This window comes from Aythya marila (assembly GCF_965140915.1).
Source record: "Aythya marila genome assembly, chromosome: 17".
In the NCBI taxonomy this organism is placed as follows: Eukaryota; Metazoa; Chordata; class Aves; order Anseriformes; family Anatidae; genus Aythya; species Aythya marila.
The window spans coordinates 1,147,573-1,166,232 of record NC_139058.1 but is presented as its reverse complement, the minus strand read 5'-3'; the positions used below and the strand labels follow the sequence as shown (position 1 = coordinate 1,166,232).

The following is an 18,660-nucleotide window of genomic DNA, read 5'->3' as shown; positions in this document are numbered from 1 at the left end:
CTTTTTATACGCTGAAGATGTCACTGTCATAAGTAATCAAAAAGGCAAGTTGTAACAGATTGTTTAGCAAGATATTTTTAGCTACCTCTTTATCTCTGAAACAATTTGAAATTGTATTTTTAGGTTATTAGCGAAGTGTTGCCTAAAAAGATTTTAAATGCTTTGTCATGCACTTTTAGAAAAATCCCATTAAAGATATTTAAAGAGAGGCTCATTGTGTTTTCTACTGTGACATACTGGATTCAGAACCTTCTCTCTTTTTTTTTTTTTTTTTATATATTTGATTTACTTACTGCATTTATTACATGTAAAATAATTTGAGTACATTGCTACATTAAAAATCACTTGATGTAGAAGGGCTCCGTACTCCAGGGATTTCACATCACTGCAGCTTAAGTCACGATCAGGCATTTAAGTGGATGAGTGATTCATCCAGATCGGTTTCAAAAAAAAAAAAAGGAAAAAAAAAAGAGCTTCAAGGTGCTTGAAAACCAACACGTTCTGATTTCAGAAGATAGTTTGTCAGATGCTTCTTGAAGGTGAGCTGAAGTTCGCTGGGGAGGCACTGAAATCCCCGATGACACTGTACGGTACCTCTGGGTTGAGCGGTGCCGAGGGAGCTGCAGCGAGCAGAGGCAGCTTGTTCTTGGAAAACCTGATGGTGTCAGCGGGGCTGCAGGGTGCTGGTAGGTGCTGGTAGGTGCTGGTAGGAGCCTTTAGGTGCTGTCGGCTTAAAGCTGAAGTCTGGAGGGCAGCAGGTTGCGTTCACGTGAAATGCATCAGGGTTTCTCCGGTACTTTTAATTATTTTGAGGCATTGCATTAATTAAAAAAACATTTCTTTGGCAAAGATGTTTTGAATCATTTTAATTATAAAATGATCCCAAGGGGGAAGTAGTCACAGATGGTGAATTGTGGTAGAACTGTTGCCTTATCGTTGTCAGCAAACAAGAGGCCTACAGCTGGAAAAATACGGGCTTAATTACGGTGTTCCACCTTCAAAGATAGATCGCTGCGAGTTTGTCACATGGAGACCTGTTCAAGAGCTATAAAGTACAGCTCATCCTGTAAGTGGAGCAGCTTCTGAATGGTAGAACAGCAACAACAAAAGTTTATTGTGAAACGGAGGCAGAACACGTTTTTTAAATCCTTACTGACCCTAGGAAACCCTGGCACCGGGGAGCGTGGCGGTGCCCCAGCCGCCTTACTGTGCGAGCTGGCCCTGTGGGACCGCTGCTGCTTCCCATGGGCACACTGAGCGCTGCTCACACCTGCAAAATCCTGGTGTATCTTCTGAAGTCATCTTGCTCCCCACACGCAGGGCTCAGGTGCAGCCCATGGCTGAGCTGCAGGAGGCTCTGAAGCACGCTGGGTCTGCTCTCGGACATCGGCACCCGGCGTGCCGTGGGCACCTGGAGCAGGGCGCAGCTGGGAAGGGCTCGTGCTGCTGTGTGGTGGATATTCAGAGCATCCAGAGAAGTAATTCGAGGAGTCAATGCTCTCGAGTGTTACAGGGGCAAGGCCAGTGCCCTCCATCCATGGGCTGAGCAGCTGGAAGAAGACCTGCAGTGCTGCTGCTGCGCCTGCTTGCTTGGTGTGCGCCGCCTGCTCAGCCCAGCTGCATGGGGTGTGCAGGGAAAACTCAAAGCAGGGGGAAGTCACTGCTTCAGGGCGGCCCTTCTCAGGTGGAGAACACAGAACTTCGTAGGAGTTTTAGGCAAATTAGTTTCCTTGTATAAAAGAAAGAATTAGAAAGGAAATGTAACGTCACTCGTAGCTATGGTATTGCATGTGGCTTTTTCCTATGAGTCTCACCTAAGAAGACAATGAAGTGAAATAAAACTTCAGCCAGAGCAAACTCCTGTTTTTACCAAATGAGTGAAAAGTATTAAAAATGTACTCATCATACTCTCTGGTATTGCAGATAAAAGAATATGAGAAACTGGATTCTGAGGATGAGCGTTTGACCAGAAGTCGGCAGATTTACGACACTTACATCATGAAAGAGCTCCTGTCCTGTTCACATGTGCGTATCCCCAAATTTCACACTGCTGTTTGCCTTGCTGGAGGAGCTTGACAGCAGTGAAAGTACAAAATAACTGCTAGTTCATTCAGAAAACAACTAAAACTGCTGCAGAATGAATTGTTTCTGCAAGTGCTGGTAATGCTGTGGATTTCGATTTGAAACCCATGGATCTGGGCTTGGCTGAATTCAGCGTGGGTTTTTGTTGTTTTTTTCAGCAATGAAGTGTAAAGTGGTGGTGTGTGCCACCAAGGTTGGTTAAATTTGGTGGTACGCAAAGGAAATCGTTGGAGATCTGTATTTCTTTAAACTAAATCTCTATTGTAAAATATGGTAAAATGAGCGCAGATGGTTTGTGGGTGTAGGTGTGTGTCTATGCACACTTAGTGTGCATTAACCTGTCCCTCCCAACCCACAACATCCCTGTGCCCCGCAATGCTCAAAGAAATGTGAGCGGCGAGGCTCTACAGAGCAGTGGAGATGTTAATCTCCAATAACCCTGGAAGCTCAGAGCAAAGTTTTATATTGTGTCTGAAACCGATCACACGAGCTTTTTCTCTTTGAATTTGTTTGATAAGCAGTCTTTCATGCTGAACTAGAGACAATGCACTTTTTAGCTGCAATATGGCAAGTTAAAGACATGGGGCTGTGTTGTGACAGATCCAGCTTTGACAGAGTCAATGAAAGCACGCATTTCCTCCAGCTGAAGCTTTGGCCCACTGAGCTGTATTTAACACTTTGACTTGCTCTTGTCTAAAAGACAAATTTGCAGTGTGTTTTACTCTAGTTGCATGGTTTCTTTGGATGAAGGGTTTAAGCAGTTCTGTTGTCAAGCATGCATTTTTGTCTCTGTAGTAGTGAAAAGTCCACCTCAGCTCTTTTATCTAGAACTGTCCCTGTATATGTTTTTTTTTCTTTTTTAATGAATTTGTCAAAATAGCATCATCTAGCATTATCTCCCTTCTTCTCATCTTCCCCACTCCTGCTTTCCAGCTTTAGACTAATTGTTTTCCTGCGTCATTTTACAAATGTTACAATAATATACTTCAGAGAAGCTATATTGCATTCATTCTAAATTATGTATATTTATCTTTTCATATGGTTAAAAGAACAGTGCTGTAAACCATAAATGAAACATTTCCAACTGTGTTGATAATCTTTGTTTTTCTTTTTCCAAAAGCCTTTCTCGAAACAAGCTGTAGATCATGTACAAACACATTTAGCCAAGAAACAAGTGCCAGCCAGCCTTTTTCAGGTGAGGTTAAGACAGTCTGTTGAAGTTTTCTTAACTTATTTGACAGTAAGTGACTTTGTGCATAATACTTCAGGAGACAGAATAAAATGGTGCTGGTAAATATTCTCTGTAATAGTGATACTGGTACGTTGAATATAAATTATAAATTACTCTTCTTTGTGTCTAAAACATTTGTAAGCACAGTTACGAAAGCTTACTATGCCTTGGTGTATGAACAGAATAGTTTTCAAAATTCTGTAATTTTAAGCCATTAAATGGTTTAGAGTAAATCACTTTACATCAGGAAGATACACCTCTTGTTAGCATAAACCAAGCTGTTTAGTGGAGAATCTGCCTTAATGTTACGGTAATGTAAAATCTTTGAAAACGTTTTTCCTTTTTCTTTGATTTAAAGATGTATTTATTTATAGTTGATTAAGGTGAGGAATTAAGCATTCCTACTAACTTGCTCATTTTTGTCTTTCCACAATACAAAATCCAATCAAAAGTTACCTTTTTAAACAGGAGTTTCTGTACCATTAAATTTTTGGTGCTTTAAAAAAAAAATCTTTCTAAAATTTTGAATTGTTAAGAGAGTATAAGATTTGCATATCCTCTATTTGAATATAAGAAGTGCTATCCTGGCTTATTTGCAAAATTATTCATGTTTTATGATTTTATTTACTTTAGGAAATAAATGAAAAGTGCACTTTTTCATTGTTGTAGCTCTAATACAGATTGGTACAAAACAGGAAATTCAGATTTCTGCTAACTTTTATAGTTAGTTGCCTTGAACCAGTTTGTTTGTGCAGATAATGAACCTCATCAATCATGGGATGCATATAAGCTTCAATTTCCTTGATGTAGATCCTAAATATTCTTATATATTGCAAAAATGTGCAGATTGCCCCTGCCTGATTTTTCCTACTGCTCAGTGAACTGTTTTTAATGTTGCAATTAGGTGAACTGACAAATTGATGACTACATTGCTTGAGTTATCTCTCACTGCTAATTGGGTTGGGATTTGAGATCACTGCGTGCCATCACGCATCAAGAGAAAGTATTTCTCCTTAGAAAAAGTCACTTGTGAACGGAAGGTGCTGACTTTGTTCTGAGGTCTGAGAGGAGAGAAGCACCAGAAAGATGAAGGGTGGCAGCAGCTCTGGGAAGCACAGGCTGCACAGGAGCGACCAGGTGTTCTGCTCAAATACCTGAAAGAACTGTACCGTGATTGCTTTGTGACACTGTTGTCAGTAGATAGGTGCTGTACAAAGGGTTCACACAGCTCCCCACAAGGGAGATGTTTAAGGTTTTCTGGCTCATGAAAATATTTTGTGTTTGACTTCAGAGCACCTGCTTAGGCTCAGAAAGCTAAATGAAGGCTAAATGCTTCACTTAGCCTTATTCAAGGCAAACACAGTAAATGCTGTAGTTACACAGTGCTGATGTACAGCGTGGAAGAAATCTTAATAGCACATAGAGTTAAAGTCACTGCAGATTTCCAAGCTAGACATTGGCTTGTGAACTTCAGAGGTTCCCAAAACTTGGCATGTGAATTGTGTGTGTTGGGTAGGGTTGCATAATCAGCTTATCGTCTACTTAATATTAAATGTGTTTCTTAATCCTTTTTTAGCCATATATAGAAGAAATTTGTGATAGCCTCCGAGGAAAAATATTTCAAAAATTCATGGAAAGGTATGAACGTGACCTATTATGTGAACTTTCTACCTACTGTAGCAGGCAGTCAGGTCCCTTAAGTATTGCTGTAAAATAAAGCTAAAAATGTTTAGTAACCTTCATGTAATGGTTGCTTAGTGTATTATCAGTAGGCTTTGCAAATGACTGGCTTTGTTGTATATCAAGATTAATGTCAGGATGTATCAGAGGCAAAATTTTATTTGTAGATAATTCTGTTGCTCCGTGTAGCAGTAATAATGGATTGCAGTTTGAACTTAAAGATTTAAAAGCACAGAACTGTGTTGTTATGGGACGATCTCAGGGGTAGCCATCTCCTGCGTGTGACCGAAAGACCCAGTGTTTCTGTTTGGTGCTGGAGCACCTTGCAATTAGGCAGGAAAAGTCTAGTAAGGAAAAGAGGCATAGACCTTGGTCAGCCCTCTAATGCTGGTGGAGCTGAGTGTGTGTGCAGGGTCTGTAGTGCAGCTCTCATCCAACTGCAGCCAAATACACGGTGTAAAATGATGTGGTGGTCGTCTGCAGTCAGATGGAAGTAACTGTAAAAATGTCTCCATGGAACTATTATTTATTACTTTGAAAATAAAGACTTAATTATTTGTGTAGAAACAGGAAACTATTTTGGTGACACCTTGTGGGATTTTTTCCCCCCATTTTAAGATAAATATGGGTTTAAAACATTTCTCAAAGTATGCGAAGGTTCATTAACATAAACAGACCTGCCTCTGTTTTCTTATAACTATCTTTGTCTTTATATAATGTAAATGTTTGTTATGTCCAATTCCTATAATTACGTGTCTCTTTATGTAATTTGATTGTAAGTTCCAAAGTTAGTTTTTAATTTTTAAAAAACAAATAAACATGCTGATGGAGAGATTAAGAACATATTGAGCACTTACAGCAATGATCTTATCTGATAGCTTTCTCTTATAAGGATGTGAAGTATTAAATCTGTGCTGCCTTTTTTTGGTGGGGTAAGATTGCAGTCCTTAAAAAGGAAGGCTGTCATTTGGTAAAGATAACAACATATGTAATTGCAAATTTTATTTTCAATATCAGAGTACTGACTTTTTCTAACTTTTAAACCTTTTTTTTTCTACAGTGACAAGTTTACTAGATTCTGTCAATGGAAAAATGTGGAGCTAAATATTCATGTAAGTACTTACATATATATTTATCTTGTCAAAGGCAGATATAAGAAAGAAAATGATCAGTTTTGAATACTGCTGCTTAAAAGGCCTTATCAAGAAGTACAGTGAATGTTACTGATCCGCTGTTCTATTATTAGATGTGCAGTCCTCACAGTTCCTTTCTGGACAACCCTTCTGCCTCTCTTGGTTAATAGCTGTATGATTTTTATAATAGCTGGAAGAAGCTGAACTGCTTGAATTGCTTCTTCACAGCAGCACGCCACCTGTCTCCTGTTTCCCACAGCTCCAGCATTGTCCCCAGCTTGCCTTACCTCAGCCTCTGCTTTTGTCCCTATGCACTGCTCTTGTACAACTGCATAAGAATAGCCCTCCTCTTCTGCAGGCTTCATTATAAGATTGTCAATCTTAAGCAAGAGCAGTCTTGTTTGCCTTGCTGTTTGTTGTACTCCACACAGTATTGCTTGCAAGTATGTTGAAATAAAAACAATAGAGCTTCTTTTCCCTAAACAATAAATGTAATATAAATGTCTGTAGTTAAGCCTCTTACTGAAAAACTGGTCTGTTTATTTCTTTTTTTTGCTTGCAGCTGACCATGAATGATTTTAGTGTACATAGAATAATTGGAAGAGGGGGATTTGGTGAAGTGTATGGTTGCAGAAAAGCAGACACTGGAAAAATGTGAGTACATACACATTTTATTTTAAAGATAGCTGTAAACTCTGAACTATGTAAGGAAATCCTTCCAGTCATTGCTTACAAAATCACTGCAAAGCAGTGTCAAATTACTGTATGTTTCCTCCTAATTAAGTTTTATCCCAAGAGGTTCAGATTTCTGGATCATCTTTAAGCTTTGTTTGATATTTGATCCCGTTATGTGTCATGCAGCAGGGCTTCAGTCTGGTGGAGTTCTTAAGCATGTCCTTCATTTAAATGGTCTTGTCAAAATTAATGGAGACTGCACGTGTGTTTAAAATTAAGTATGTGCTTAAATGATTTCCTGGACCAGAGCCTAACGGTGCTGAATGATATTTTTGTGGAAACCGTGGTGACTGTGAGGTGTTATCTCCCTTCTGCTGAAGGCTGCTGTTCTTGCAGCAAATCCCATCACCTCGTTGGTGCTAACATAGTGTTAGGGGATGACATAGGAATATGACCTCTGTGTTGGTCAGTCTGTAGGGTCTTGTCTGGGCAGAGACTGAATATGGTACTTCAGATCTGTGTAATTGCATAAGTTTCTGCCCTGATGAGCACTTGTTTCACTGGCAATAGCAGTGATGCTTGATTACATTTGGAAGAACATAGTTCCAGTGTTGGATTTTGTTTAATAGAGATCTTGGTGGGAACTCCAAGATCAACTCTGTGTTTAATTTTTTTCTTTTTCTGGTCTTACCATTCACACACTTTTCCTTATCAACAGATTTCAATTTATAGACATTATTGTCCTATTCTGAACATCTGGGCATTGATTTAACAAATTGTTCTTGATGTTTGTTTGTTTGTTTTGTTGTTTTTTTTTTCTTTCACCTTGCTCTTCTCATAACAATTTTAGTCCAGGGACCATCCTTACACCTTTACTATTCTACATAAGCATGGTATGTTTGAAGCACCAAATCTCTGCAGTTACAGCTGGCTTCACTGGCAATTGTGTGTGCTTAGCATCCTTGGTAATAATACAGTTTTGAGCTATTAACCAGTGGAGGACATCTTAATGTTGCTATCATATTTTTGCAGTGATCTCTCAAGTATTTATCTTAATACTAGTACTAACAATACTGTCTTTATTCTTGCTTTGGTACTTTTTATTTTGGTCCATGTATAATTCATTAATTTGTCTATGTACAAAAATAAACATCTTATTCAGCTTGAGCCACACTGAGTAGGCATCCACCCTGAAGAGGTAGTTCTCAGGTTCCCAGCCATTTTCATGCCAAGTTTTGCTATGGCAGGAGGTGGATAAACCTTGGGACTAGCAGGGGAAGCAAAGGACAGTTTTTCTTAGGTATAAATAGAGTAAAGGAAAGTGAAATGTGGGAAAGCCGACCTTTTTCAAATCTGAAGTGAAACCTTAGATTAGGTTTCTGGGTAGAGGTTTGGTTTAGTTCTTTCTTAATCCAAACCTGTTTACCCATCCCTAATCCAGATCCCGTCCACTCTAGATGGCTGCCTCTGCTGCACTTACTGCCTGCAAGGAGCTTGGGAAGCCACCCCTCCAAGGTAAATGCCATCGGTGTTTCACTAACCCACAAAGATACACCTGAGGCTTCTTTCACATCACCTCCTTCAAGGACATGTAGATGGGGGCCAGAGATACAATTCAGACAGCAGTCCAGAGGGAGAGGGACAGCAGCGCTTTGTGAGCGTGTAACTTGATAGAAGAATGAGATACTTGATTTCAATCAGCCTGAAACGGCCCCAGTCATTCACTTGGAGCAGTGACGTCAAAGCTAAGTAAAGGGTAGCGTGTGAAATGTTATTTATAGTCCTCGTCTACTGACTTCTCAGCAAGAGCACGTGCTGTGAATAAATTCCCTGTTTTAGAAACTCCAGATTCCAGTACTCTCACTCTTCCCCACTCACAACACATGCATGGCAAGTACTGATGTGGCTTTTTTGGGAGCGCTGGTGGCGAAGTGCAGAGCGAAGGTGATACGAGGCCCTGGTTCTGAGCAGAGCTGTCGCAGCGTAGGCAGTCGGTAGCACTGATGCAGTGCTGCAATGTGGTATTCTCCTGAGCTTATTTTAAAATGAATGGCCCTGCCCTAAAAATCCTGGCTGTCCCTGTCTAGAACTCTTCTGTGGAGGAACATACCTGTCCTTCTCTGCTGTTGACGGATAGTAGGTTCACCTGACGTTTTGAAAAAATACCCACAGACTGTATTGCATCCTACTTGTTTGACAGTTGTTAGGGTAACATTCGTTTTTTAGCAAAATTGTATTTTTTTTTTGGTTATAGATTGTAGAAGATTAAAAAGCTTGCTTTCTTATATCTAACATTCTTGGGAGTAGAAAACAAACTTAAAAAACATAAACCTATTAAAAAAACTCAGTGTGTACTCAAGATACTACTTTCCTGGTAGAGTTTAAATTGTAAGAATTAAATAGAACCGTGATAGGGTCTCTGTTACTTAATTCCTGCTGCAAATCCTTGTTTGTAGGTATTGAAAAATGGGTATTTCATATGTAATTCCTTTATCACTGTGGTTGTTTGGACACAGAACTATTTGTCAGAGCACATTTGTCTCCGAGGAGGCTTCTGTTGAAAATGTTTTAATTCTGTGAGATTTTGGAGCTTTTTTTTGTTTAGCCATGTAATGATGTGTTTTTAGTACCATGTTGAAGTGTTTAAAGAGCCTGCTTGCAGGATACTTAAAATAAGCATTGCATAATTTCTAGTGAATAATACTGAGTATAGGAGGAATTTATTTTGTGGTGCTTTTTCTGAATGGTTAATATTTTCAGGTATGCAATGAAATGTTTAGATAAGAAGAGAATCAAGATGAAGCAAGGAGAAACATTAGCCTTAAATGAAAGAATAATGCTGTCTCTTGTCAGTACAGGAGTAAGTACTCATTATTCTTATTTTTTTTTGCATATGATATTAAAACTGTTATATATGAAACATATTTGATCAATTCAGCTTTGTGACATGCAAAAGTTAACCTCCCCCCAGAAACCGTCCCAATGATTGTAGCAGTGTGTCTGAAGTAAGGATGAAAGAGCAAGCTTCTGTTCCTGGTTGGGTGCTCGTAGAAATGAGCATCTCAGGTGAAGAAGGCTTCAGGAGGTTCCCATTTCTCCATCACTTAGTTCTCTGAATCTATTAACATTCCTTTTGCAAGTCTTTATATTTGGAACTTTTCCAAAACATTATTCTGTCTGTAAATAAAATTTCCTTTTCTGCTATAGTTAGATAACGCTTTTGGAGAACATGAGATGCTATTTCACTAAAAAGCTTCAGTTAAAGTTCTTCCTCCTTTTCCTGTGTCTCCGATGTTATCTTACCCAGTTTGCCCATTCTGTTTTTATCTACTTCAGCCAAGTAGCTATCAAGATGTAAAAAGTAAGTCTGCCCATCTAGCATACAAGTCTATTTAAAATTGGAAGTGTTACTAGCGTGCATAAAAAGCAACCCCACTGGCTGTAGCTTCAGCAGACTGTGCCTCGCTGCCCACAGAAGAGGAGTTCAGCAGAGTGCTCAGACAGCTTTGGAGCGGGCTTTGAAGTGCCAGAGCCTTCTGAGTACACTGGTCTCATTAAACAAAATTTGCAACCAACTCGTATCACCATGGTTACATGTGAAGTTGGTAAAAAGGTTAATTTTCCTTATAACTAACGTGGTGTACGAATTCCGTGTTTGCAGCTAAATGCAAACACATCCCCTTCCCAGACCAGTTGAGGCACAAGAAGGAATTGCATGTGATTTTGTCCTAGACTTGCTGGACAACAAGTGTGCAGTCGGCATAGTGTCTGCAGTGCAGGAGGATTACTGCTTTGCTTTGCGAGACAGCAGAGAGAAAACATTCTGCTTTACTCACAGCGACACGATCTGTATCTTGTGGAGATTATATAAATCCTGATTTGGGTTCTGCATTATCCAAAGGATTAGTAAATGTTGATTCCTTCTTTTAGAAATCTCACTTTTGGTGTGCTTAGTTTGATGTTGTCCTTTACGTCCACCTTTATGCATGCTCGGCATCCTTGGGGTCCTGTGAAGCTGAGGGAACCCATCGGCCCCGTGGGTCCTGCGGGTGCCTTCCCCAGCAGGAGCCTGGGCCTGTGGCTGCAGAGGGAGTGCTGGCCTGGTGGCCCTGGTCTTCTGCAGACCCGGCGTTGAAAAATGGAGACTTGTTTTTCTGGGTTTGCGTATCAATATGGAATTCTAGTCACTAAACAGTACCTTTTTATTGTCAAGTAAAAGCACTGTGCATCTGACACCACTTGGTGCTTCTCAGCCTGCGGTAGGCACCTGAGGTCCTTTGTGGTGCAGACTGACAGAGCTCATGGCATTCTTGTCCCTGGAAGGTTAGCTTCTGAACTTTTCTTGCCACCTGTCAGATAATTTTCCTCTACTGTTAGAAACACTCCAGTACAGCACATCCTAAACCAGAAATTAGGGAAGGTACACATCAAGGTGTCATGGTGAGGTTAGCTTTGTCCTGACTGCAGCGCTCTGAAGGAAGGACGAGGTGGTTCATCGCATGCCCCACATCAGAGCCTCCTCCCCTGCCTCGGCCTTGCTCTGGAAAAGGCCAGGCATGCGCTGACATTAAACGGCATTTCCTTCCACATAGAATGGTATTTAGGTTTTGTTTGGGAATGGAGACAGAAGAAGGACTGGAGAGTGTTTCTTTGTTCTTTTATCTCTGCAATTAAGCATTGGAACAGTCTCGTAAGAGCTGTGCTGGGTTTATCAGTCTGACTTTTTAGTCCAGTTAACTTTTGTCACCGAGGATAAATTGCAGCTTGTACAGAGGTGTTGGCAGCCCTGAGAGCCAGTGGGGTGGAAGGAATTCTGTGGTGGAGAAAAGAAATCCAGGCAAATTAATAATAATCGTCTTACTTCAGTTTGTGACTCTGCTCCAGTACTGAATATAAATTCCCATCTCTAACGATTCGCAAAGAAGGTTTGCAAAGCTGATAATGGTGGAGCTCATTTGCAAGGCATTTAGCAACAGAAAAGCAAGAGGAGCAGCTTGTTGTTTGGGTAAGCATCATCAGCTCGTTAGTGACTTTTACATTCTCAGAAAGAGAGCTTGCAAAGAGATTTTATACAGAATGCCATCAATTCAGATTAGATACACCTGCCCTTGCAAGAAATGCTGTAGCATTTTGGATTTGCAGAATTAAACAGCTATGAAAACGGTGGAAGAAGATGATTCATTCTGCTCCCAGGCACAGGCCGTCGGGTTCGCGTGGCGCCCGCCTTCCCCAGCGGCAGGAGCTAGAGCTGCCCAGAGCAGCCGGGGAACGGGGAAGTTCATTTTAGCACAATTAGTCACGTAACTGGGAATCCAGATGTCTTTGCAAAATACATAATAGCAGCTGTGCAGATGACACATACGTCTGTGTAATCATTTTTGTTAACCCACCTAAGATTTTGGCATTCACAACTACTTCTTGAACAGGGAGCTCCCAAAGCCGAGTCCGTCGTGGCCGTGTTGTGACAGTGGCTGCTCACGGAGATGGTTCAAACTGTGCGGCCAGAATCATGACGGACGCCTCTGTGGGGCACAGGAGCTGTCTAGCAGCACAAAACGGGGGCTCTGCCTTGCTTGGATTCTCTGTGTGTGGATTTCCTTTGTCACCGACCCGTGGTGTAACGCGGATGAACTGCCCAGGCTTCTCGTTCCTATTCTGCAAGACACTGGCCCTGTCTTCCTCTCCTGTGTTGACTTTCAGTCTGGAGGTGCGAAAAGCACGTTGAAATTCTTAGAAGACAGCGTAATAAGGAAAATATTTTACTTCCTGTTTTAAGGAAAAAATATTTTCTGAAATACCCAGTATTTACGTAACATTCAAAAACAGGAACATTGAAGTTGTTGAGACCACTGCTGCTGTAGGAAACCACCTGCCAGAGGAGCTGTTTGTGGAAGCAGGGGGTTGTTCAGGAAATCCTTGACCAGAGGGCACAAGGTTTTCGTGTGGGCAGCCCAGGGCACCACCAGCAGCCTCGCAGGGCTGCGCTGCTGTGGGGCAGTGAAGCTTTTTCAGCTCTGTTGGGGATCATTTGACAAAAAGAAGGCTGGATTCAAGATGGTGTTAAAGGGATGGTAAAGATAAGGTATTTACAGCAAAAGTGGACAGGCTGAGTAATAAAACAGCTGAGATTGAGAGTCTTCTTTTCCCCCTGTGAGGGGAGGTACCTTGTTTCTGTATGTACTGAGATTTATAGGACTCTGAATTATGCTCAACGTGTGGAATCTACCCCAAAATCCTGTTAGCCACTTGAAGGGCCGCCTGTCAGAGAGGCAGGTCTTCTCCCCACACCAGAGGCACCGACCTGCACATCTCTGAGAGAGAGCAGCCGGCACGGCACGGAGCCGCTGCTGCTGACCGGGCTGCGGAGTCAGAACCAAAGGGGACCTACTGAAGTAGTACGCTAAGGTCTGTCAGAGATTACATACCTACAGTCTAAGATACACACTCTTAATTTATTTTTTTTCCCCTTCCCTGTGATTTATTACCAGAAATTTCTCATTAGTGGTTTTTGGACTTAATCCAGAATTGTTTAGATGTAAAGAACCGTTTCCACACTATTTTTAATCCACACAACGTTGTCATACTGTCATTTATATTTTTTCACAACGGAAGCTTGAGTGCTGCTTTGAAATATCATTTTATTGGGAAATATCCTTTACTGCATTAGGTTTCATTTTTTAAAAATACAGGTTTTTTATTTTTTCTGCTGGGATATACTCTTTTGCAGTGGCTTTTCTGTCAGAAAAATATGGCACTACCGCAATTTTTTCTCTGTTAAACAGTGGGAGAGTAGTGATTAAATTAGGAAAGCTTACAGAAAAATGAGTTATGCTTCACATTTATGCTTGCAGATATCTTTTTTTAAAAAAATGGATTCCATAAAAATCTAGGCATATTGTCTTCAGGGACGGGAACATTCTTTTAGTTATATATTTATTTATTTTTGTTTTATGTTGTTGAGATTATAATACTAAATCCTTTTGGATGATTCGATTGCTCTGAGGGTTTTAGGAGGCCTGCTTGGGGATGTGTCTGAATTATCCGGTTAATTCAGAAAGCTAACAATAATTCTGCTAAAGCTTTTGCTCCAAACTTAAGTCATAACACTGCTAGTCCACAGATATGAGCAATACAATGTTTACAACGAGAAGTAATATCTTTTATTAGATGCCATGTTGTCTTGCCTGTAGTCTGCTTGTTTCTAGGACCATTTAGCAGTTCGGGCATTTTACATACACTTTTCTGGAGGGCTTCTTAAACGCACACTCATGCTCAGCAGCGTTGTACTTGGGATGAGGATTTGCACAGCCAACAATAAATCACAGCGATACGAAGTTTGGTTTGAACGTAACCGCGGGGTCAGCCCACAAGATCTGGGAATCCTGGGGATTAAAGACAAGCGTGTAAAGCTTTTCTATTTAAGTATACTGGATGTTATCTTGCGAAAGGATGAACCGAGGTGAACCGTCCTGGGGCTGGTGAGGATCCTGCTGCCCGGCTCTGTTATCAGCAGCCCAAGGCCACCGCGCTGTGCTGCTGCTCAGCTGGAAGGAAGCGAGTTCCTGTTCGAGACTCCCAGAGCTTTCACTATCAATACTGCAATAATTAACACATTGTCTAAGTTATGTTAGGTCAAATTCGTGCTTCCTGCGTGGCATTCTGGCTCGTCAGCAGTTAAGCTCGTCTTCCTGTCAACTTCTGTGGTTTGGGGTCAGACCTTCACATACCGGTTTGATGGTACAGTTTGCCTGGACAGCACAGCTTCCTTGAAGTTTTTGTTGTAGAATATTGGACCAGCCCTGGTTTCTTAGGGCTTCAGAGAAGGGATCAACAAGGTAATAGCCATCGCTATTAATTAGCCACTTGAATCAAATATGGACCTAATGAAGAGAGGAGGGTCTGCCAGCTTCCTGCAGTGGTTTCTTGCAGTGTGCCTTCATTATAGCTGCACAGCTTGCTGAGCAGATGATTTGCAGTAGAGATGTTTATCCAGCTATATTTTTTTAAGGCTGCTTGTGTTAAACATCTGTGTGAACTTGGACTAAAAAGCATCAAGAAGTGGAACTGTAATCCATGCCATCCCTCCCTGTGCCTGGCTGATCTTCAGGGATGTTCTTAAATCTGCACCCCCCTGTACTCGCTTTCTTTCTGTGCACAGTGCAAGCCTTGCTGTTCTTGCTTCCCTCGCATTACATATGAAGCAGAGCTGTGATTTCCTTCCTCGTGTGTTTACGTTCCTTTTAATCATCTGCTGCAAACTCTGCTGGAGAGCTGAAGGGCAGCAGAGGGAGGCAGGAGGCTGACGGTCACGTCTGTGCAGCTCTCAGGGAGGTTCAGCAGAGTGGACAGGGTGTTACCAGCATCGCTGCGTTTCATGTATAGGCAAGGACAAAGTTCTCTTTCCTTGGGGATTTTGTGCGTGATGCAACTCAGATTCTCCATCAGCATTCCAATGGTTGAGCATTCTCCGTGCCATCACGGGAAATAGTTTGTGTCCTTTACACTTCACGGTCTGAAGCTTGCTAGCTTTAATGTATATTTAATGAGTGTCTAGCACAAACTGTGGTAAATGCTTCCAGAATACCCCTAGCTTCTGTAGTTGGAAATCTTTGGAAGATGATGATGCTACCTGCAGTTTGTAAGTCTTTGCCTCCTCATAGCCTTTTTACTTTCTTATTGAAATGAGATAGCAAAATCTTAAGATCTCTGAACTGTAAGTGAAACATCACAGTACCCAGATTAGTAAACAAATGGCTCTATTATTATGAATATATGCAAAAACCATAGCTAAAATATCACGTTTACTTTTAGCTTCTGTAAGTAGTAATTTGCCTATTATCTGATAAAAACTCTTTGCTCCTTTTCTTCTAGGACTGTCCTTTTATAGTGTGTATGACCTATGCCTTCCACACCCCTGACAAACTCTGTTTCATTCTGGACCTGATGAACGGTAAGCAAGGCTAATGAAGGTGATGACAGCATTACAGAAATATTGGCAGGAGGGCTCGCTGAGGTCATGAGGAGAATGCGGGGAAAATAAACTGAGGTGCACAGCATCAGCCTGCGAGCTGGAGGCATAAATTGATCTAAACCAGGGCATGTATAGAGTAGACTGAAAAATCTATTACTTTATAGCATTAACAGATTTAAATGAAGATATCAGAGAAACTAGAAGGTTGGAAGCTTGAGGAAATGATGGTCATGTGGAGAAATGTATGAGGAGATCAGGGATGCCACTTTCGGAATAAAAATAAAAGGACTGTTGTAAGGAGCTCTGCAAAGAAGATAGATGGGAGAAGCATTCATCTCAAAGGAAAAAGATATCTAAAAGCTTTAGCATAACTGTTATGAGAAGACCCAGGGAGAGTAATTGGCAGTGTTGAGAGAGAGAGAGAGGAGTTGCTGTGGGACTTGCGCTCGAACTGTGGCTGTGGGCCTGTGGTGAACACCTAAAGATGGAGCACCTCCACACCTACCGTGTTGCAAGGATGGAAATTTAACTAAGAAATAGAGCTCCGATCCTGCAAGTAATAGACTGGCTTTGGTGTTCTGCAGTGAAGATTCTCACTAAAACCAAAAGAGTGGGTCAAATTCCAGTTGATTGTTTTAAATCAGTAGCTTGATTGGAAACAGTTTTCTAGGAATATTGTCTGTTTGATGTGTTGATGGTGTGGATTAGCTCACAGAGTGACGTTGCGTTGTGCCTGTTCTTTGATGAGGAAAGTGTGAAAACATCCCAGCATGAATGTTTGTTTATGCTAATTTATTCAGTTCTCCAGAAACCTGTATATGTGACGGCATTTTACTTGCAGTGGAAATCCCTTGCCTTAAGACTCAGTTCCTAGATTAGTCACTGACAGGAAATATGGATGAAGTAAATGCACTTCAAAAATGGAGCTTCAGATTAATCCAGTTTATTTACTAAATTTCTTGGGTATTTTGTCACCATGTGTAGGTCTGGTCTCTTTGTGTTCCATGGGGTATTAGAACCTACAAATGCTGAGCTGCTCCCTCCATATCATGCTGTCTGCTAGTGAAACAAGGTTTTACAGTTCTTCTAATTGCATCTCATTTCTTCTAATTTTAGGAGGAGATTTGCACTACCACCTCTCCCAGCACGGAGTATTTTCTGAAAAAGAAATGAGGTTTTATGCTACTGAAATCATCCTGGGTTTAGAACATATGCACAATCGCTTTGTTGTATACAGAGACCTAAAGGTAATGGTTAACACAGGGACTGCATCCACACAGGTTGTAGCTGGATAGCAGCAAACAGCCCAGGCTGCTGAGAAGTGAAGTATCTTACCTGAAATCTGTTCTTGGGAAGAATATTAATTATTTGCATACCTTTAGCTAAATTTTCTAATAATTCCTCAACAAAGTTTTAATCCATTTGGTGTAACTGGCCTGGGAGATGCTTCTCCATGCCAAAATAAATGCCATGCACTGTTATTGATCTCACTTACCATCTTAATGATGCTATTAATTTAGAACCTTATTAATTTAACCCCAGAAAAAGGAGTGTGTGTGATGGGAGAAGATTAGGGGGACAGTGGCTGGGGAGCATTTTACTGGCAAATGGGGAGTTGAAGACTTCTGGGACAGGTGCACGTGGGACAGTTGGCAAGGAAAGCCTGGAAAAAGTTTGCACAGAAAGAGCAGAATGTGGATTGCCAATAAAGGATGTGAGAGCTGCACACAGACCTTTCTGTCAAGAACCAAAAGCAGTGTAGACTTGAAGCCAAATTGGTTTTATTCTTTCAAGTGCCTTCTGTTTCAAGCCTTGTCTAATTTTTTTTCTCTTCTGTTACTCTTCAGTATTTTGTAATATCCTTATGAAGCTGCTGGTAGTGCTCTGTTAGAATGTAGATTTTATGTAGAAAGTGTCTGTGGTGTTCACTTTGTAAGATCTGTGTTGTTTTTTGTTTTTTTTTTTTTAGAAGCAATAACCAACACGTATTGATGTCTGAAAAATATCAAGTAGTAACCTTTCTGTGTTTATGCATTTCTAGCCTGCAAATATCTTGTTGGATGAACATGGGCATGTAAGGATATCAGATCTTGGCTTGGCCTGTGATTTTTCCAAAAAGAAGCCACATGCTAGTGTGTAAGTAGTATGTATGGGGGCTTTGCTGCACATATAATCATTGCTAAATAAATCCTTGATGTGTCGTCATTATTTAGCTTTGCCTAAAGGAAAAAAATAACATTTGTGTGGCACAGGCTTCTCTGTAAGGCGGCTACGCAGGATACTCTGATAGGGTTTTTCAGACTCCTCTTTCTGTTTTCCTGCACAGTTGTAGCAGCTGATGTGTAGGCATGGCTGGAAGATGACACATTATTTCGAGATGATTCATTGTTCAGAGGAGATAAGAACCTGACTGAGTTAAAGTACCAGATTGTTTTAATTGTCCTAAATGGATAATTAAATATTCTGAAACCGACTAAAAAACAAGACTTGTTTTGCCATTCTCTTTCTGGGTTTTTGTTAGAGCTGAAGGCAAATTGTGTTCCTTTCTGCCTCTTGGCATCAGATTGTAACTGGGAACTGAATTTCTTGTGTTGTGTGTGGATTATCTGGCATATCTTATTCTTAGGTCCTCATTTGCCCCAGTTTAGTCTCAGGAGTTATGCAAAAAGGAAAGCTTCATCCTGTCATGTCTTAAAAGATTTGCATCTCACTGTAGCTGCTTCAGTTTGTCTTGTCATTTCTGTTTTCTGTTGTTTTGTTTCAAGATATTTCCTCAAGAGATTGATATAAACAGAAAGCATGCATATGTATGTATGGCCAAAGCAAAATAAAATCATGTTTTATAATATTTTTTTAAATGAGACTATCTTATTGAAAAAATACATTTT

At 40.8% G+C, this 18,660-nt stretch overlaps 1 protein-coding gene across 1 annotated transcript in view; it reads left to right on the top strand.

Annotated features, from left to right (window-relative positions):
* Nucleotides 1-18,660, top strand: part of GRK3 (G protein-coupled receptor kinase 3) — a 67,157-nt gene that overhangs the window by 31,432 nt on the left and 17,065 nt on the right. The window contains exons 4-12 of the mRNA XM_082774524.1: nt 1,924-2,025; nt 3,203-3,277; nt 4,890-4,951; nt 6,054-6,105; nt 6,689-6,780; nt 9,562-9,661; nt 15,673-15,751; nt 16,889-17,019; nt 17,814-17,908. Of these exons, the coding sequence (XP_082630650.1) occupies nt 1,924-2,025; nt 3,203-3,277; nt 4,890-4,951; nt 6,054-6,105; nt 6,689-6,780; nt 9,562-9,661; nt 15,673-15,751; nt 16,889-17,019; nt 17,814-17,908 (788 nt within the window). The remainder of the gene's footprint in view (nt 1-1,923; nt 2,026-3,202; nt 3,278-4,889; nt 4,952-6,053; nt 6,106-6,688; nt 6,781-9,561; nt 9,662-15,672; nt 15,752-16,888; nt 17,020-17,813; nt 17,909-18,660) is intronic.